Source organism: Budorcas taxicolor, chromosome 7, assembly GCF_023091745.1.
Source record: "Budorcas taxicolor isolate Tak-1 chromosome 7, Takin1.1, whole genome shotgun sequence".
NCBI classification, from domain to species: Eukaryota; Metazoa; Chordata; class Mammalia; order Artiodactyla; family Bovidae; genus Budorcas; species Budorcas taxicolor.
Genome location: NC_068916.1, coordinates 19,856,657 through 19,877,524, shown reverse-complemented (window position 1 = coordinate 19,877,524; position 20,868 = coordinate 19,856,657). Strand labels below are relative to the sequence as shown.

Sequence of the window (20,868 nt, the reverse complement as noted above, 5' to 3'; positions counted from 1 at the left end):
CCCACTGCGACTGGAAAAGCACAAAACATGCGAGATAACGGTCTTCCCGCCCCTCCCCCCAGTCTGCCCCGCTGTCATTGGCCCTTAACTCTGTCCGTCCTGCCTGTTGCCCAATCAGCACCTTGGGGTGGGCTGGGAGCTTCTCGGGACTATTTCAGCATCTTTTGGGGAGTGGTAACAACCGCAGAGAAGACGCAGCTGAGCCCGGGAGAGCTGATGGCCGACTGAGCCTCCGGCTCGAGGCAGACGCAGGAGGTCTGGAGAAGGAGCTAGCGGGGCTCATGGATGGGGATTTAGCCGTTGGAAAGGTGAGACCTGCACGGGTCCCCAGGGGAGGGACGATTTATGCCAGGAACTCTCCCCAAGCTCCCAGAATTGGCAGGCACTTCCCACCCCATTGTACAGATGGGAAGACTGAGACCCAGAGGGAGAATACAATGACTAAGATTGTGTCTCTATTCCGGGCTGCTGCTGGACTTTATTCTGGGCCTCCCTGCCTTCCAGAAAAGGGTGGGTGTGGGGAGGGATTCTGACAGAATGGGAATGCAAGAGGGGGCTAGCTTCATCTGCTGTCCATCCCCACGGGGGCAGCTGTCTAGTGCTTTTTAAATAAATTGGCTCCTAGGAGCCTCTGGGTTGGCCCCATAACAGAGATTTGGAGATTGAGGCTCCGCAGGCAGGAGGGGCAGGCTGACCTGGGGGCTGCAGCTGGGACTGAAGCAGAGGGGAAGGTACCTCAGGTAGTGGCAGATGGGTGGTGGGCAGGAGAGGGGCTGCGTGACTCTCACAGGTGTCCCCTCCTCGCCCCAGATGGCTTCCTCCACCAGTCCCATGGGCCCTATCGACAGCCTGGAACTCCTGGATCTCCTGTTTGACCGGCAGGATGGCGTTCTGAGACACGTAGAGCTGGGAGAGGACTGGGGCCATGGGCAGGACCAGGTGATAACCCAATGCATCATCCCCACCTTCCCCCCCACCCCTGGGTCAGAGCCGGGACTCCGCTCAGCTTTGTGCCTTTACCACGCACGTGTGTGATTCTAGCAAAGCCCATTATTGTATAAAACCTTTCAGCGACCCTAAGGGCCAGATGACATCGCCTTTTTCTTAAAGGGGTGGCAAGCAAGGCCCAGAGAGGAGTGGTAACTTGTCCTGGGTCACACAGCAGTTTGAAATTGGCTCCAGACTTAAACTTGGGGCTTGTTCCTCAGTTGACACAGTTTGATGTTGTTCCCAAGCTACACAATTGTGTTCAGGCTCCAGCAACGCCAGTGGGCAAGGAACATTAGCTCTTTCCATATTACAGAAAGGACGTGTGAGGCCGAAAGAGGGTCAGCGGCTTGCCCAGAGACACATAGCAATGCAAAGCAAAGCATAGACCTCCTAATTCCCACCGGTGCTCTCTGTCCCAACAGGTCCTGCCAGGTGCGGACTCTGATGACTTCCTCAACTCCATCCTGGGTTCTGGAGATTCAGACTCCCCAACCTGGTCCCCCGCTGCCAGTGACAGTGGCATCTCAGAAGATCTGCCCTCTGACCCCCAGGACACGCCTCCACGCGGTGGGGTGCCTGCCACCCCTGCCGGCTGCCATAGTGTGGAGTCTTGCAAGGGGCCCTGCCCCTCCTACCATCCTGGCCCCACCTGCCCTGCCAGGCACCTTGGGCCAGTGGCCCCAAGGCTTGAGACTTCTGTTGCCATAGATGTGGGTGAGTCCTGTGTCAGCCGACTATCCTTGCCTTGTCCCAGGCACTGAATGCACAAATCCACCCTTTGAGATGGGCACTGGTGTGCTGTCATGGACCCATTTTCCGGATGGTTAAGAGATGGTTCAGAGCCGCAGAGCTGGGATGCAATCTGCCTCAAGCATTGTGCTGGCAACCTCATTTTTTATACCTTCCATGCCTGGTTCATAGGAGACTCAATGAAAGTTCGTGAGACTGTGTGATCCCAGGCTTGGAGTGCTCCCCAAGACCTGGGGAAAGGCCTGATGCAGAAGACTCCACCAAGAGAGCATCCTTTGTCTTTTGAGCCCCACAATGGGGTGGGAGTGCTTATTAGTTCCATTAGAGACTTGACAAAACTGAGGCTCAGAGAGGTTTACTCCCTTACCCAGGGTCACACAGCTCCGCCCAGTTGGGATTAGAAGCAAGGGCCATCTGACTCGGAAGACTGCTCTCCAGAGCAGCTCACCTATGGGGTGCCAGGTAGCTCGTGGGAGGGAACTGTGGGTGAATCAGAACTGGTCCCTGCCCCCAGAAGGAGATAAGGCCAGGCTGGCTGCAGATCCAGCCCCTAATGCTGAGTGATAACAGCCACTCCCTCTTGGGCTGGCCGTGGGTCCCTAACAACGTTCCGATGAACTGGGGTCCCTGTCTTATGGCAGAGGGGAGACTGAGGCACCTGGTCCTGGAGTCCCAAGCCAGGCAACAATGCCTAGCACATTAGGGTCGATGCTGTAGCTTTGCTGGAGGAGGCAGGTAGGACCTGGGAGCTCAAGGCCCCCTGCCTGACCCCCACCCCTATCTCCATCCGCATGTGCCCTGTTAGAAATGTGGAGCCCAGGCATCTATGCCGAGGAGCAGACCGACCTGGCTGACTCGCCCTCACGCTACAACCTCACAGTCAAGGACCTCCTCCTCTCTGGCAGCAGCGGGGACCTGGTGAGCAGCCCCCACCTGCCCCCTGGAGCATCAGAGTTGGGAGGGGGACTGGGCTCATGGGGCCCCAATACACCCATTTTGAAAACTGGAAGACAGTCACAGACAGGGATTGGTATTTGGTCCCAGGTCTTTTAATTCATAGCAACCCTGAAAATTGAGGCTATTATCTTAATTTCACATATGAGGAAATGGGCACAGAGAGCTTTAGTAATTTGCCTTAAATCACACAGCTGCAGCAGGCCCAATTCTTGAGCTGACCTATTGGGTCTATTGTGCCCTTTGTATGCTTACCTTGGGCTATCTTATCTTGCCCTGAGCTTCCGCTATGGGCAAACCAGGCCTGAGAACCCAATTAGTGCCCTGCTCCCTTTCACAGATGAGAAAACCAGTCCCCAGAGAGGTTAAGCCACAGACCCAAAGTCACACAGCAAGCAAGTGGCCAAGTCAGGATTTGATCTCCTGATGCCTAAAGTTGTCCTGACAACCTCTAAAAAAGACCAGAACACCCCTCTTGACTTGAGAGACCTGCAGTGAGCATCAGCTGTGTGCTCAGTCTGTGGGGACCTCATGGTCAAGAGGGGACAGTGACTGCTTAGGGAAGTGTATCCATAAGGGAGAGAGGCTAGAAGGGCATTGCAGGTCCAGGAAGGCTTCCTGGAGGAGACAGAACTTCAGCAAGTCTTGAAGGATAGGAAAGACAAATGACTGCTTTGGAAATGCTAACTGGACTTTGTAAAAATATCAAGTTTAATATCATTGTTCTGTGTGTGAACAACTTTTGGAAGTGGGAGGCCTTATTCCCATATTGCGGATGAATACACTGAGGCTTGAGCCCTGAAGAGAAAATGGTTGGACTGATCAATGGCCTGGAATTCCAGGGATTGGAATTCGATTAGCTAGATAGCAGGCTGCTCCAGTCTCTACCTTTACTTCTCAGTCATGGTGCGACATTCCTAGGACTTGGCTGTCTGATAACACGGTTCTTTTGTTTTCAGTGTTTTTATTTCGTGATTTAAATTTAGTTTGAAAATTTTTTGAATAGTCAAATGCATGCACACAGTCCAAGTTCCAAAGGTACAAACAGGTACCTGGGGAGAACCACCCCTCACCCTCTTTTCCCGGAGGCTTACTTATCCTACATCCTGTTTGCTGGATTTTCTGTTTGCTGTTGCAGACAAGAGCTGCAAGGAATGTTCAGAGCCCGGAGCAGTGCGTAGCCTGTAGTAGGTGCTAAACAAATAACTGTCAAATGACTATTTGTGAAACAAACAAACAAAAAACCACACTTGTATCTGTAAGATGAATTCCTGGAAACGTAATGGCTGTGGGCTGGTTCTTTGGAGCCCTAGTGCCGGTGTGGACCTTACAGCGACTGGATCAGTTGTTTCTCGATGCCTTTTATTTCCCAGAGGCAGTCGCTGTCTCTGCCCCCAAAGCAGTTCTCCTGGTTTCCCCACAGCAGCAACATCACCTGGCAGCCCCCCACCTGTTGCGACCTGGGACTGGGCACTGCCAGGAGCTGGTGCTGACGGAGGATGAGAAGAAGCTACTAGCCAAAGAAGGCATCACTCTGCCCACTCAGCTGCCCCTTACCAAAGTGAGTCAGCCAGTGGGACCCCTGGCTCTGGGCCTCACCCCATTTCCTGCAGCAGCATGCCCACGAGTCTCACCTTTGTGTGCGTGTGCGTGTGTGTGTGTGTGTGTGCACACGCTCAGTCATGTCCAACTCTTTGCGACCCTATGGATGGTAGCCCACAAGGTTCCTTTGTCCATGGCGATCTTCAGGCAAGAATATTGGAGTGGGTTGCCACTCCATACTCCAGGGGATCTTCCGGACCCAGGGTCACACTCATGTCTCTTGCATTTCCTGCATTGACAGGTGGATTCTTTACTTCTGCACCACCTGGGAAGCCTGAGTCTCACCTTTACATCTCCCTAACTGGTGGCTCAGACGGTAAAGAATCCACCTGCAATGCTGGAGACCTAGGTTCGATCCCTGTGTTGGGAAGATCCCCTGCAGGAGAGCATGGCAACCCACTCCAGTATTCTTGCTTGGAGAATTCCCATGGATGGGGGAATCTGGCGGGCTACAGTCGGTGGGGTCACAAAGAGTCGGACACGACTAGTGACTAAGCACAGCACACACAACTAGAATGTTAGGATGTGTCTGTCACCAGAACCAGAAAATTCATACTCAAAGCCAACACAGTGGGGGCTTTCTAGCTGGCCGCGGCCTCCACTCAGCCTGTTCAGTTCAGTTCAGTTCAGTCGCTCAGTCGTGTCCGACTCTTTGCGACCCCATGAATCGCAGCACGCCAGGCCTCCCTGTACATCACCAACTCCCGGAGTTCACTCAGACTCATGTCCATCGAGTCAGTGATGCCATCCAGCCTGTTCACTCAGTATCAATACCTGAGTTTGCCTTTTCCAATTGAAAGACTTCTCTTAGTGATAACTGGCCTCGGAAAAGGCGCCAGTCCCACACATGGCCAGACGGTGGCGCGATTGCACCAGTGCACAAAATCTAGTTGTTAATGGAACTGGGATTGGGAGCAGGGAAGACCATCAGGAAATCAGGACCATTCCCATCCCCCGCCCCCACAACCACAAGAGACTCTGAAGGAGTTTGAGGACAGAAAATCTGGCCTTCAAGCCATGAAGGGTCTGCCCTCAAGTCCCTGAGTCTGGCTCCCTTGGGAGAATACTGGGGGTGAAATTGTGGGGTCTGGACAAGAGAGTGGACCCTTCAGACTGACTCAGTCTCCCCACATCACTCTGCAGTATGAGGAGCGAGTGCTGAAAAAGATCCGCCGGAAAATCCGAAACAAACAGTCAGCTCAGGAAAGCCGGAAAAAGAAGAAGGAATACATTGATGGCCTGGAGACTCGGTAAGGCTGGGGGCCCAGGACCCCGCACTCAAGGTGGGAGGGTGGGGACTGAGGCCTGAGAGAGGCATGCAGTGTAGCAAAGGTCACAGTCTGCGTGTGTGTGTGTGTGTGTGCATGTATGTGTGTGTGTGTTCAGTTGCTCAGTGATGTTCGACTGCATGGACTGCAACCTGCCAAGTGCCTCTGTCCATGGGATTCTCCAGGCAAGAGTACTGGACTGGGTAGCCATTTCCTTCTCCAGGGGGTCTTCCCAAACCAGGGATCGAACCCATGTCTTCTGAGTCTCCTGAGTTGGCCAGTGGATTCTTTACCACTGTGCCACGTGGGAGCGACCATTTTGTATGTGAACTGCAAGGATGGAAAAATGCCTAGAGGTGGTACAGGGCTCAATTTTGAGGCCCCTAATCCCCTAGAACAGGGGTCCCCAATTCCTGGGCCATGGATTGGTACCAATCCGTGGCCTGTCAGGAACCAGGCCGCACAGCAGGAGGTGAGCAGCAGGCAAGGGAGCAACGGTGTTTACAGCCACTCCTCACCACTCATATTACCGCCTTAGCCCCTCCTCCTGTGAGATCAGCAGCGGCACTAGATTCTCCTGGAAGCACAGACCCTAACCCTAAAGTCAAGGTGGGATATCCTGAGATTTCCATAAAATAGAAATAAAGTGAAAATTAAATGTAAGGTGCTTGAATCATCCTAAGACTATCCCCTCCACACCCCGGATTCATGGAAGAACTGTCTTCCTTGAAACCGGTCCCAGGTGCCAAAAAGGCTGGGGACCACTGCCCTAGATGATGTTATCCCAAGAAGGGAGGTTACGTCCTGGCTCTTTGCCTGTAGGTGGGACATTTACTTCCCTTGTCTGAGCCTGTCTGGTCCTCAGAGCTGTCATGGCTTCCTTCCGGGAAGTGGAGGGAAGGAGGAACTTCCTCAACTTAAGAACAGTGCACTCTCAGTTCAGTTCAGTCGCTCAGTCATGTCCGACTCTTTGTGACCCCACGGACTGCAGCACGCCAGGCTTTCCTGTCCATCACCAACTCCCAGAGCTTGCTCAATCTCATGTCCATTGAGTCGGTGATGCCATCCAACCATCTCATCCTCTGTCATCCCCTTCTCCTGCCGTCAATGTTTCCCAGCATCAGGGTCTTTTCCAGTGAGTCAGTTCTTCGCATCAGGTGGCCAAAGTATTGGAGTTTCAGCTTCAGGATCATCTTCCCAATGAATCTTCAGGACTGATTTCCTTTAGGATTGACTGGTTTGATCTCCTTGCAGTCCAGGGGATTCTCAAGAGTCTTCTCCAACACCAACAGTTCAAAAGCATCAGTTCTGTGGCGCTCAGCTTTCTTTATAGTCCAACTCTCTCACTCATACATGACTACTGGGAAAACCATAGCTTTGACTAGACGGAGCCTTTGTTGGCAAAATAATGTCTCTGATTTTTAATATGCTGTCTAAGTTAATCATAGCTTTTCTTCCAAGAAGCAAGCTTCTTTTAATTTCATGGCTGCAGTCACCATCTGTAGTGATTTTGGAGCCCAAGAAAATAAAGTCTCTCACTGTCTCCATTTATTCTAATCCCTCTGCATTCTGCTGCTGCTGCTAAGTCGCTTCAGTCGTGTCCGACTCTGTGCGACCCCAGAGACGGCAGCCCACCAGGCTCCCCCGCCCCTGGGATTCTCCAGGCAAGAACACTGGAGTGGGTTGCCATTTCCTTCTCCAGTGCGTGAAAGTGAAAAGTGAAAGTGAAGTCGCTCAGTTGTGTCCGACTTTTAGTGACCCCATGGTCTGCAGCCTGCCAGGCTCCTCCGCCCATGGGATTTTCCAGGCAAGAGCGCTGGAGTGGGGTGCCATCGCCTTCTCCGCCTGTGCACTCTAATCCCATCCGATCACCTCTCTGAACTCATACAGGATACTGAGAGACAGGGTCCTCATTATTCTTTAATGTGGTGGTGTTCAGCCGCTCAGTTGTGTCTGACTCTTTGTGACCCCATGGTCTGTAGCTTGCCAGGTTTCCCTGCCCTTCGCCTTCTCCCAGAGCTTGCTCAAACTCATGTCCATTTAGTCAGTGATGCCACCCAACCATCTCATCCCCTGTCATCCACTTCTCCTCCTGCCCTCAGTCTTTCCCAGCATCAGGGTAGGAAACATAAAAGCTTAGTTCACTCACTTTTTAAAGCAAAAGTGATTTTAGTAAGTGTTACAGGTCTATCTGCGTTTTCTATTTCTTCCCTAGTCAATTTTGGGATGTGTTATTCTTCTGGGAAGCTGTCCATTTCAAATTTATTGACATAAGACAGTTCATAGTTCTCTCCCATAATTTTTTTTAAGCTTTGAATCATTTAGAGCTGGGACCTTCGTAATAATTCATGTTGTATATTTGCACCTTCGCTTGTTTTTTATCTTGAGCAATCTTGCCAGAGCTTTATTTATTGTTTTCAAAGAATGAATTTGACTTTTTCTCCCACTCAAAAACTTTGAGTTCCTTTATTTCTACTCTTAGCTTTATTGTGTTTTTCTTTTCTTTTTTTTTTTTTTAGTGAGTTTATTCTGTTGTTCTTTTGCTGATTTTTAAATGTGTATGTTCAGCTGCAGGCTTCCCCGGTGGCTCAGACTGTAAAAAATCTGCCTGCAATTCAGGAGACCTGGGTTTGATCCCTGGGTGGGGAAGCTCTCCTGGAGCAGGGCATGGCAACCCACTCTAGGATTCTTGCCTGGAGCATCCCCATGGACAGAGGAGCCTGGCGGGCTACAGTCCATGGGGTCACAAAGAGTCAGACATGATTGAGCGACTAGGCACAGCACACACAGCACATGTTCAGCTGCTTAAACTGTAACAGGGTTATCCGTTTTCTCCTCAGCATGTCTTTAGCTGCATCTCACACATCTTGATTTGGATGTTGTCATTACTTGGTTCCTAGGTCTTCCCTACTTTACACTGTGGATTCTTCTTTATCCCATGAGTTATTTAGGAGGGCCTTTTAGTGGGAGAATTTATTCTCTTCCCTAGATACTAACATATCCTTATGCCACAATTTGAATATTTTATTTTTTATAAGTTTATTTATTTATGTTGGCTGTGCTGAGTCTTCATTGCTGTGCGTGATCTTTCTCCAGTTGCAGGAAGTGGGGGCTACTCTCTAGTTGTGATGTGCGGGCTTCTCATTGCGATGGTTTCTCTTTCTTCTTCTTTTTAAAAATATTCATTTGGCTCTGTGCGTTCCTAGCTGTAGCATGTGGGATCCAGTTCCTCAACCAGGGATCAACTTGGGCCCCTTGCATCGGGAGCGTGTGAAGTCCTAGCCACTGGACCACCAGGGAACTCCTGAGGTGGCTTCTCTGGTGGCAGAGCTTGGGCTCTAGGTTCTTGGGCTGAAGCAGTTGCAGCTCGCGGGATCTGTAGGGGTCACAGGCATATTCTGAATGTCACTGTGATGTTGCCTTTGCAGGATGTCAGCCTGCACCGCCCAGAATCAGGAGCTTCAGAGGAAGGTCTTGCATCTTGAAAAGCAGAACCTGTGAGTCTTGGTGTGACCGGGACTGAGGACAGGGGGAAGCTGACCCTGGAGTCTCTTGCAGGAGAGGTGAACAAGGGGGGTCAGGCTGTGTGATAGCAGGGCAGAGCAGAAGGTGAGGATTCCACCCAGAGGGGGCAGGCTGCATAGAAGAGGGGATTTAGACTTGGGCCCTTGAAGGATGTATAAGAGTTCTGTAGACGGAAGGTGCTGCTAGTGGAGGAAATGGCATATGAATGACCAAAGGCTAGGAGTCCATGTGCTGGAGAACTGCAGGTGATTCCATCTATGGGGTACATGTACTAATTCAGTTTTTATTAGCATCTACTCAGTGCCAGGCATAGTTCTGGGTACTGATACCTCAATAGTGAGTAAAACAGATACAGTCCCTCCACTTAAAAGACTCATATTCTAGTGAGAAACACTCAAGACAAACAAAACTATGTAAAAGATCATTCAAACAGCGGGAAGGGGCTAGAGAGTGGGGGGGGGGGGTGCTATTTTAGGCAGGGAGGCCAGATAAGGTGACATTTGAGATGAGATCCAACAGATAAGAAAGCAGCAATGAGGATTCAGGCTTTTACCCAAAGGGAGGTGGGAACCTGGAGGGCTGGGAGCTGAATCACATTTGAAAAGTGTGGAGTGTGAACCCTAGAGTGGGCACGAGAGGCTTGAGGGGACCAGAGGTGGGGGCTGGTGTCCAGGTGAGCGATGATGGCAACCTGGATGGAGGAGGCTGGGTGTCAGAAAAGTGGGTGAGATGTTCAGTGGAGATTTATTGAGGGAGCTTCTGGGACTTTTAATAACAGTAGGGCCTTGAGGGGTGGATAGGATTCAGACCTCAGCCAGGCTGGGAGATACTAGAAATGGACAGGGAGCCAGGTGAAGGCCATACAGGGCTCAGCCAAGGCTTCCCATTTCCATTAAGGTCTCTCTTGGAACAGCTGAAGAAACTCCAGGCCATTGTGGTCCAGTCCACCAGCAAATCGGCACAGACGGGCACCTGCATAGCAGTGAGTGGGGGGGTGTCCTCAACCTTGGCAGAGGGGCCTGTGGGGGAGGAGGGCATGAGTAGGAGCAGAGCCCTGAGCGCCGGGTCAAGCACAATCTAGTCTTCTGGGCCTCTTGTTTTCCTGTGTGCTCAGGGGTTCGGGAGGGATGGGGTGACCCCGCCCACATCTCCACCAGGTCCTGCTCTTCTCCTTCGCCCTCATCATCCTCCCCTCCATCAGCCCTTTCGCCTCCAACAGAGCCGAGAGCCCCGGAGACTTCGCACCTGTGCGAGGTAGGTGGACTTGAGTTTGCTCTTCTTTCAAAAGCCCTCCGGGGCACATTCCCCCTGGCTCCCCAGTCCCCACTGGGGGAGGGGAAGGGCCCCCCTTGCAAGGGCTCCCTGAGGCTGGGGGCTAAGGAAAGAAGGGAAGCGGCCCTCAGGCCATCCCTCATGACCCTCCTCGACCCCTTGCTCAGTTTTCTCCAGAACTCTACACAACGACGCTGCATCCCGGGTGGCTCCCGACACTGCACCAGGCTCCGAGGCCCCCGGCCCCGGGCCCAACACTGGCGTACTTCAGGAAAGGTCTCCAAGCAGCCCTCCGGAGGAATGGGAATCCCAGGACACACGTGCTCTGGACAACTCGACAGAGGATCTGGACAACTCAACTCTGGTCCAGGGCAACTCCGTGAAGGAACTGGACCAGGCCACCCTACTGGACTGTGCCCCGCCTGAGCCAGCAGTCAGCCCGGGCCGTGTGGGGCTGGAGGCAGCAGGGGGCGAGCTGTGAGCACCATGGGTCCCTGCCCCCCTCTCCACCCTGGCCCCTCTGCTCAGGGGTGCTTCAATAGGTGCTGTAGTGGACAGGGACAGACATGGGGATCTGAGGTGAGAGAGAGACCCTGGAGAAGATATTAGGATGGAGATGCACAGATACACAGCTACAGACCCAGGGACCCAGGTACACACCGAAACTGATTCTCAGACACAGACCATAAGGCCACAAAGCCTGAGAAATCTACATGCAGATGCAGGTGCGGAAGGAAACAGGGACACACACACGGACTGATCCCTGACCTGGACAGATCGATACACACCAGGCCTCAATAACTACCCCACCCCCGGCCCTGGGGACTCCTCCCTGTCCCCTTGCATGCACGGAGGAGAAAGCAGCCAAGTCTGCAGGGACCCGGGCCCCAGAGCACGGGGTGAGCCCTAAACTTCGGCGCTGCCATTACCCACAACCTTTTCCTTTTTTTAGACTGCCTTGATCCTTAATAAAGTATCTTGGCAGAACACGGCTAGCGTGGAGGTGGAGTGGGGTGGGGGCTAATTAGAGTCTGAAGCTCCCCAACCCACAGAAGGAAGGACTGGGCCAGCCGAATATAGAGGAGTGACGTGGGGGAGTCCCTGGACCCCAAGGCTGGAGCGGCGACGAGAGGCGCCAGGGTTGTCTTCAGGACCTTGGAGAGCGGCGGCTGATGGAGGGCTGGGCGCGCCAGGAGCGCGAGGTTCTGAGGGCTCTGGCCCCTCCCCGCCCCGCCCCAGACCCTTCAAGAGAGTCCGCGAAGGCCTGGGGCAGCTGCTTTCCTGTGGGGCTAGGCTGCCAACCCAGCTTGTCTTATGGATGAGGAGACTGAACCGTCAGGAATGAAGGGACTCGCCCAAGGTCACAGCTGGGGAGCATGGACCCCAGCTGCACCAACGCTCTTCCTTTAAAGAGTCACATCCGGATCCCTGCCGGCTTTGCGCAGGTGTGGGGATGTGGGGTCGGGTGGGGGAATTTGCAGTCGCGATTAGATGTGGCCTCTCTCCTCGAGGGGCTCACAGCCTAGTAGCAGAGGGCACGGATTAAAGAATCACAGAAACAGTATTTACAAATGGAGGACTCAAGGAATGTCAACAGCTGGTAAGGCCTTCCTTCACCGCCGGGCCTGGACTGTATGAATGTCCCAGCACACACACACATACCAGGGGCCGCGAGCACCACACAGTCCTACCCCCAGGGATTGGACCCTGGGCAAGGTTGTGGATGGTAAACACAGACTCAAGATGCAAGAAATTCTGCTTTTATTGCATTGAAGGCTTTTCTGGAAGCCTGGAGGAAGTCAGGTGGACCCACTTGCCTCCCTCCAGCCACAAAGGCAGTGTGAACCTCTGTTGTCTGTCCTGCCATGAAGTTTGGCTCCTAAATGGTGGCTGTGTGTCCCCTCCCTCCTAGAGGGGCTGTGAAGGCTGTGTGGGGATAGGCAGGGGCTGGGGAGTGTGAGGGTCCAGGGGGCAGACAGGCTTGATTCCTGTTTAGGCTGGAAATCAGGGAGGGCCTGGTCACGCCTCCCAAGAACACCCTGAGTCAGGGGCTGGAGACGGGGTGGAGCAGGTGTGGGGTTGTCAGCTCCAAGTTCAGGATCTGGGGCAGGGATGCTCCTTGCCAAGCCCCCTCCATAGGCCCCAAGTTAAAGGGAGGTCCAGTGGACGGCAAGTCTGCCCCTGGGCCTGGAGCCCAGCTCTCAGCACCCTGAGGTCTCCCCCAAAGAACAGAAATGAGTAACAAAGTGAGACTGGTAAGAAAAAAGAAAAACAACCCATGGTTTCTATTGAAAAAAAAAAACCCACCCTCCCCGGGGCCCCTGGTCAGCTAGGAACCACCTCGGTTTTCACTCTTTTGGGAGGCCTGTGAGGGGCAGGGCTGTCCGGCTGCTCCCTTTTGGGGCTGGTAGGTCCGGAACCATTGTGCTGCGTGCAGGGCTCAGCTGTGGGTTCCTGCTTGGGGCTGGCGGGCACTGGGCTGTCGAGCTGGGGGGAGGCCTCCTCCTTGGGCTCCAGCTTGGGGGCAGGTGGGCGTGGCAGGGGCGGCAGTGCCCTCTCCACCACGTGGGGGCCGTCCCAGGCCGGGATCTCCAGGCCCAGGTGTTTCATGAGCCGCGTCATGACCTCATCAACATAACCGTGGATTCGCAGGTCTGCGTGGCGGTCCTGTGGAGGTGGGGAACAGTCAGGTGGAGGGAGAAGGCTTGAGGGGGGTCCAGGGGTGATATCAGGGGTAGGCTTCCACACGTACGTGCTTGGTGGGCTGCAGGTTGACGATAACCAGGCGACCTCCACGGCGCTTGGTGGCGAGGGGAAGGTTCCCGCTGGGCCGGATTTGCAGGGAGGTGCCCAGTGTGATGGACAGGTCTGCACTCCTGGGGCCAGGAGGCAGGATTAGTTTAAGCCCCTTGGCAAGGATCTCTGCAGCCCTCCTCCTGCCCCACGAGGCAAGGGCGTGTGGTGGCCAGCACATACACTCCCCGCCCCTTGCTCAAACACCATGGCTTCACTGCTCTGCCAACACAACGGGGCCAGTCCCGGGAGACCTGCTCACACAGCACCCACCTCTGCGGGGGGCCCAGCCATGGCCTGCCTCTGACACTTCCCTCTGCTGGGCCACCCCTCAACCCTGTCAGCAGAAGTGGAGCTGCTGGTGGGGAACTCCTGGGTTCTGATTCTGGCTCAGTCACTTGGCTGGGCAGCCTGGATGGAGGAGTCCAGTTGCTCCAGCCTCAGTTTCCTCCTCTGTGAAATGGGCCTGAGCAGCACCCACCCTGGGATGTGGTGAGGATGGTATGTGAGGGCTCAGTACAAGAGCTATTATGAGCGAAGCAAGGCCCAGACAGGGTGCTGATCACTCCTTTCGGGGCTGGAGCTGGCTGTGTTTCTGCCCTTCCCCCACCCACCCACCCGGGACCCACTGGGGTCAGACCTGCTGGCCTCGTCGGCCAAGGTGAGGTCCCGGTCAGGCAGGGAATCCTCCCAATCCAGGATAGTGTCTCTCAGCTCCCCCCTGTAGGGAGGGCAGGGGAGTTAGCAGGAGACTGGTGGCCTCCCCTGGGGTCCAGGGCATGGGGAGGGGTCACTCACCTGCAGGCCCGCAGTCCCCTGGACTTGGCCATGGTGCAGAGCCGGCCTGTGGGTTTTAGGCCCATGCTACCCACCACGGTGTCCCGGACATACTGCCTGTGCCGAGGAGGAAAGGGTCGGCTCACTGCTGGTTTCCAGGCAGCCACCCTGCAGCCCACCTGGGCAGCTCATGCAAAAAGCACACAGAGCTCTTTTTCCAGGAAAGTGCGGGAGCGTAAGACCAGAATCTAAACATGAGGTGACAGCTGGCAAACCCAGCAGGGGCTGGGGATGGGGAAGCAGAGGGGGCCTTCCATGAAAAAGCTGGCCTGGGGACTTCCCTGGTAGGTTAGTGGTTAAGACTCTGTAGAAGGAGCATGGTTCTGCCAACACCTTGATGTTGGACTTGTAGCTTCCAGACCCATAAGACTATGAATTTCTGTTGTTTTTAAGTTACTCAGGTTTGTGGTTGTCTCGGCAGCTGCAGGAAACAAACACACCTCCCAGGAGGAAGATACACGCCCCGATCCCACCGTGGAAGGGCCACACCCGTGACTCTAGAAGCGGCAGGCTTAGTTACCAGGACCTTTTGGGGAGCCCGACCTGGGTTATCCATGACTTGTGTCCCGCCCCTCCCGCAGTGGCACTCACGTCTTACACTTGACACATTCTTCTACAAACATGTTTCCGTGGAGCTCTGCCAGCTTGTCTCTGTGGAAGGAGAAGGAAGAGGCTCAGTGGAGGAGCAGGATCCCCAGATCCCCAGCCAGCCAAGATCCAGAGGGGCTCAGGGCTGGAATCCTCCCAGGACCAGGAAGAGGGGATCCCGCCCTGCTCTCCAGGTGCGACTGAGAGACCTGACAGCTGAGAGCTAACCCTCCCTGGCTGCCTCGCTGAACTGCCCCAGGGGCCTGGAGAGGGAGGGGCTGCCATCCACGTCCATTTTCTAGATAAGGAAACTGAGGCTTAGGGAGAGGGGTGGCCCACTCAAGGCAGGGCAGGGTCTGGACACTGGGGGCACCTGGGGAAGCCGGAGCGCACGTGCAGTCCGTCCACGTTCTGGCTGACCAGGAAGCGCAGGAGGCCCACGCGCTCCAGCTGCACCAGCGCCATGTGGGTCTTTGTGGGCTGGGCATTCTCAAAGGTGGTGTCGAACTTGGGGGCCAGGCCCCGCTCCTCCATCGTCCAGACGCCATGGGGGCCCCTGCGGCAGCAGGTGGAAGAGACAGAGAGAGAGTTTAGAGATCAAGGAGAGAGAAAACAGGAAAAGAGAAACAGGCAGAGGAAAAAGTCAGAGAGAGAGATTGATATAGACAAAGGAGGTGAGGTAGGAAAGAGGGAGAACGTGGTACATAACAGCAGAAATTATTCAACTCACCCAGCACTTACTGCTGCTGCACTTGGCATGGCCCTGCACTGGGGGATGCCGGGGCCCAAGTGCACCCAGACCCTGCCCTCAGGGAGTTCTCCATCTCATTAGGAAGAGACATAGGTGGACACAGAGCCTCTGGCCCTCTGGGGGCCGGTGCAGAGGGAGCAACCCAGGGCTGGGCTGGCCCAGTGGAAGTGGTGAGGGCTCTTTGTGGGACTCTGGGAAGGCTTCCTGGAGGAGGCAGAGCTGTCTCTGAACAGAGAGGAAAGGGCAAGGCTGTTCAGACAGTCTGGGCACTGCAGGGGCTGAGGTTGGAGAGCTGAACCAAGGCTAGGTCAGGAAAGGCTTTGATTTCCAGCCCGAAGTGCTTGGAACTCTGAAGTGTGGCAATGGGGAGCTATGGCAGGTTATGGAAGGGGGATGAGATTCACACCTTAGAGTTCTAACACTCCTCCAGACGAGGAATCTGCTCTTCTGCTGTGAGAGTCTATGGTGGGGGCCTGAGAAGCCTCAGAAAGAGAATACAAGTGCAATAGGCCTGCCCATCTGGGTGGGGTTGCAAACTTCACACCTACAGGGGCCACTTGGGGGCCACAATTTTGAGACCCCTGCTTTTCAGCAATGAGACTCTTGTCTAACACAGGCTGCCCGAAGTAGAGGAAAGTTAGACATTATCTGGTCTCACACCCTCACTTCCAGTTGAGGAAACTGAGGTCTGGATGGTTTCTATGGTAATAATAGAAGCCAATATTTAGCCATGCACAACGGGCCTAGACAAAAGACATGTTTCCCAGCACCACTTGCAACTAGGTACAGTCACATGACCCAGTTCTGACCAATGAAAGGCAATGTTGGGTGTGATATAAAGGGACCTGCTTTGAAGGAAGGGTCTTACACATTCCCAACACCCTAGGGGACTGATGGGTCACCCTAGACTCAGTGGGAGGGAGGGCAGCAGGATGGGCTTTGATGCCTGTTCATCTGGCGAGCTCACAGGGAAGGCTGTGGAAGCCTGGCAGGCCCTGCCTCAACTTCCCGCCCTGCCCACCGACCTGAAGTCGGGGATGCCTGAGGCAGTGCTGATGCCTGCGCCTGTGTGGAACACCACACTGGAGGACTGCCAGATGAGCTGTGCCAGCTCCCACACCTTCTGCTCCAACTCCTCGGGGGGGTCGAAGACCTGTTGGGTGAGGGAGAGCAGCAGGGAGTGAAACAGAAGGGAGTGGGGCAGGTGCTAAATCTGTTTAGTCATGTCCGACTCTGTGTGACCCCATGGACTGCAGCCTGCCAGGGTCCTCTGTCCATGAATTCTCCAGGCAAGAATACTGCAGTGGGTTGCCATTTCCTACAAGAATGACAGAGCCACAGTGAGGCAGGAGGTACATGCCCCCTGCCTCCCCCGCCACCTTAATGGTTAACCGATTGGAGACTCATTCCCAGTGCTCCAAAGAAACTCTGAGGTGAGAATAGCAAGACAATTAAGGTAGGACACTGGGCCCCGCCCAGATCACGTATTTCTCATTCTCGAAGTCAGGAGACCTCGCCGATCACACGTGGGCAGAAAAGCTCCTTGGAGGTCAAAGGTGAATGATGCCAAAGGATAATCTACCCATGGGCCTTCGTAGTAGAATCCATCTCAACTAAGAGATGCATGTGCACACATGGGAGGATCCTGAGATATACCAAATATGGACTCTGAACCATGCAAATCGAAATGATTGGGCAAAGGAAATCCAGAAGAAATGCCCCATAGAAGTGATTTAAACTGCCACAAAAGCACAACTCAGGGACTCTGCCTGAGTCTGCCTGCGTGTCTATCCATATGTATTGTACTCTTTTTCCTCCTAATAAATACTCTACTTGCTTCACTACTTTCTGTCTCTGTGGAAACTCTTTTCTGCAAAGCTGAAGGGCCAGGGGCCTTGTCACTGACCACTAGTCTAGTGGTTAGGATCTGGCGTTTTCACCACCTTGGCCCAGCTTCAATTTCTGGCTGAGAACCCAAGTCCCGCTTCAAGCGGTTGTAGGCCCAGGCCACTCGAGATCAATAAAATGTGACAAAAACTGATTAGAACCAACTAGGTTCAAGATGGCAGAAGGTGAGCCTTCCAGTAGACCTTGAGCCTCATTATATGCTCATTGTAATACACCAGCATGATAAATGACATGACAGTTTAGAAGGCTAAAACGTGGGAGGTGGCCCAATTCCCGGAAATCCCCACCCCTTCCCCAAAATAATTGGAATAATCCTCCCATTCACTAGCCTATGAAATTATCCAGCCCCTAAAAACTAACCACACCGTATTTCGGAACCTCTCACCTGCTGAGATGGCCCACACCCTGTCTGTGGAGTGTTTCTCCCAAGGCTGTTCTCACCTTTTGAGACAGACTGCATTCTGTCTGCAGATAGTGTTTCTCTCTAAATAAAGCCCCTTCTTACCTATCACTTTGGGCTTCTCAGGTGGTGCTAGTGGTAAAGAACCCATCTGCCTATGCAGGAGACCTAAGAGACACGGGCTCAATCCCTGGGTTGGGAAGATCCCCTGAAGAAGAAAATGGCAACCTACTCTAGTATTCTTGCCTGGAGAATCCCATAGACAGAGGAGCCTGGAAGGCTACGGCCCACAGGGTCACAAAGAGTCAGAAACAACTGAAGCGACTTAACATGCACACATGCACATATCTCTGTCTCACTGAATTCTTTCTGCAGTGAGAAATAAAGGAACCGAGCTTCACTAAGTCCTAAGACAAGGGTGTGATCTCAACTGAACCGTGGGTTCAAATCCCACTCCAAGTTGCATGGTTTCAGGAGAAGTTACAACATGTCCCACAGTGGGCAAGGCCACAAGCCACAGACAGCCTTGCCCAGGAGGAGGGGAATGGGTGGGAAAAAGCAGCTTGTTATCACGTCCTTTCTCTGCCCACAGCCCTCCAGGGCTCCCACCTTTCTCGATGGAAAAATCCAAGTCTCCACCAAGGCCCATAAAGCCCTGCAGGACCTGCCCCATCCCTGCTCTCCCCTCCTCCCTTTCTCCCCTTCGCTCACTCCACACAGGCCTCCTTGATGTTCCTCCAACACACCAGGCACAGTTCAGCCTCACGGCTTTGCAGAGGCAAAGCCCTCCACCTGGAATGTCCTTTGCCCAGACACCTACATGACTCCCCTTGCACTTCCTCTCCATCTTGGCTCAAAAGCTATCTCATTTGCATACTCGTGTTCACAGTAGCATTATTCACAGTCGCTAAATATGGGAGCAACCCCAGTGTCAATTAACAGATGAATGGATACTAACAAATGTGATCTACACGTACAATCAAACCAGTCAATCCTAAAGGAAATCAACCCTTAATATTCATTGGAAGGACTGATACTGAAGCTGAAGCTCCAATACTTTGGCCACCTGATGCGAAGAGCCAACTCATTAGAAAAGACCCTGATGCTGGGAAAGATTGAAGGTAGGAGGAAAAGGGGATGACAAAGGACGAGATGATTAGATGGCATCACCAACTCAATGGCCACGAATTTGAGCAAACTCCGAGAGATAGTGAAGGACAGGGAAGGCTGGCGTGCTGCAGTCCATGGGGTCCCAAGGAGTTGGACATGACTGAGTGACTGAAGAACAGCAACACACACAATGGAATATTATTCAGCTTTAAAAAGGAAGAAAATTTGGACACATTATTCAATACAGATGAAACCTGAGGGCATCATGCTCAGTGAAATCAGACAGACACAAAAACACAAATACTGTATGATTTCACTTATGTGAGGTCCCAAGAGGAGTCAGATACAAAGAGAAAGTAGATGGTGGGCCTGGGGCTAGGAGAGGGGATGGAGAGTCACTGTTTAATGGGGACAGAGTTTTAGTTCAGGAAGAGGAGAAAGTTCTGTAAATGGATGGTGGTGATGGTTGCATACCATTAAATGTATTTCATACTGCTGAGTTATCTTAGTGATGGCTATCACCAGCCACCTAGTTCGCAATGCAACCCCCAGTTCTCATCACCTGCTTTACCTTTCTGCCTAGCGCTGACCACTATCCGACTGACTTCTTACATTTATTTGCTGCTTATCTGTCTCCCAGCTGGAACGAGCGGGCTTGGCCTGTTTGGTTCCCCATGTGGTCCCAGGATGAACGTAGGTGCTTAATAAATGTTTGTGGGTTAAAGTGAAAAAACTGGCAGGAGAGAAGAGTGGGGCTTCACACCATCTGAGAGCTCGTGAATGCCTGACTCAGAAGGAACGTACCAACCTTTGTGGGAGGGGGCAAGCTTCTCTCCAGTTTACAGGAGGGAAAGAGACCCAGAACGAAGGGATCCCGCCAAGGTCTCAGTCCATGGGGGGGATTTCTCTCAGCGAGGCTGGAGGGGTCTGATTTCCATCTTCCAGGTTCCTCCTCAGCTAAAAATCCTCATCAGCCTCAGGATAGTGCCAGATCCTCAACTTGGCACTTGAGGCCCATCCTGCCCCAGTTTGGGAAACCTCTCTGGCCAAATCCGCCCTCCAAGTTTGTCTATTGCCACCTCCCGCCTTTGCCCCGGTGCCTTCCTCCTGGAACTACATCCCTTGTTCCCCCATCAGAACTTCAGGACTTCTCGAAGTGGGTCCTATCCTCCGTCCCCTGCCGGACCGACCCGGAGCTGGGCGTGGTCGCATCCCCAGGCGCACTGGGTCGTCACTTCCCGCCCCCTCCTCACTGGGAAGTCCCTCCCATTGTCTAGCCTCAGTGTCTCCTGATATTCCCACAATGCCCCACTGCCAGCCGGTCCCGCCCAGCCCACGGCCTTGACGGCGGCCGTCGGAACCCCCAGCTGCGCTCACCTCGGGTAGACCGCACTTGCCCTTGTCCGCATACGGCGAAAGCCCCGCCGCATAATTCACCGACATCCTCACTGCACCAACGGGAACAATAAAGTTTCCCTTGTTGCGGCCGCTTCCGCCGGAAATAGGGTGGGACGAGGAAGAAGGAGGAGCCGTATTCTCATCTTTCGTACCTGGCCGCTCCTCGCAAGGCGCATGCGCCATGCACTGTCGCCGCAGTCGCCATATTAACTGCTGGCAATGGCCCGCCGGGTTTCTATGGGCTGGTCATGTGGGGTTGGGGCCTGGGAAAGGGTTGTTCAATGTCTCAGGCTGGATACTAGAGGACTGTCCACGTGAGAGTTCTCCAGTCACCTGTAAAATGAAGGGCGGAAGCGATCGGTTCCCTCTTTCCCCTTTTGAAAACGAGTAAACTGACGCCCACTTCCCTCCCCGCGTCCCCCAGTCCCAGGACAGAGCCTGAGAGAGGAAACCCACACTCTTGCTTCCAATCCAAGGTTCTTCCCCCTGCATATTTCAGAAGTTTATAAATATACAAATTCAGGGATCCTGTGCATGTGTGCTGGGTTCAGGAGGCAATTTGGATCCTCACTAGAGAGGCTCACGGACGCCGTTCTAAGTTACCTGAACGTTATCCAGGTGTGTGATAATCACTTAGCAAGACAAGTCCTGACCGCACCAAGAGGCTGGAGAAACTGCTTATGTCCTTGTTGTGGAGGCTTGAGGACTCATTCAGGAAATGT

The 20,868-nt window shown here is 53.6% G+C and overlaps 2 protein-coding genes across 3 annotated transcripts; one reads left to right on the top strand and one right to left on the bottom strand.

The window, feature by feature from the left end:
- Positions 1 to 281: 281 nt before the first annotated feature.
- CREB3L3 (cAMP responsive element binding protein 3 like 3) lies at positions 282 to 10,986 on the top strand. The gene is made up of 10 exons (XM_052644126.1): positions 282 to 308; positions 811 to 939; positions 1,413 to 1,704; positions 2,546 to 2,658; positions 4,118 to 4,255; positions 5,440 to 5,546; positions 8,993 to 9,061; positions 9,987 to 10,071; positions 10,247 to 10,343; positions 10,529 to 10,986. Exons 1-10 carry the CDS (start codon positions 282 to 284, stop codon positions 10,840 to 10,842), a joined length of 1,371 nt encoding a protein of 456 aa, XP_052500086.1. The 3' UTR covers positions 10,843 to 10,986.
- A 1,155-nt stretch (positions 10,987 to 12,141) lies between these two features.
- On the bottom strand, positions 12,142 to 20,329 carry SIRT6 (sirtuin 6). Of its 2 annotated transcripts, XM_052643654.1 has the most exons (8): positions 20,126 to 20,329; positions 16,356 to 16,483; positions 14,953 to 15,135; positions 14,583 to 14,642; positions 13,953 to 14,048; positions 13,795 to 13,875; positions 13,114 to 13,237; positions 12,142 to 13,028 (listed from the first exon to the last, which is right to left on the bottom strand). In XM_052643654.1, exons 1-8 carry the CDS (start codon positions 20,327 to 20,329, stop codon positions 12,687 to 12,689), a joined length of 1,218 nt encoding a protein of 405 aa, XP_052499614.1. In that variant the 3' UTR covers positions 12,142 to 12,686. The 2 variants fall into 2 exon arrangements, with proteins under 2 accessions (XP_052499614.1, XP_052499615.1); XM_052643655.1 differs by lacking the exon at positions 16,356 to 16,483 and having other exon boundaries at positions 20,126 to 20,207.
- Between the last annotated feature and the right edge of the window lie 539 nt (positions 20,330 to 20,868).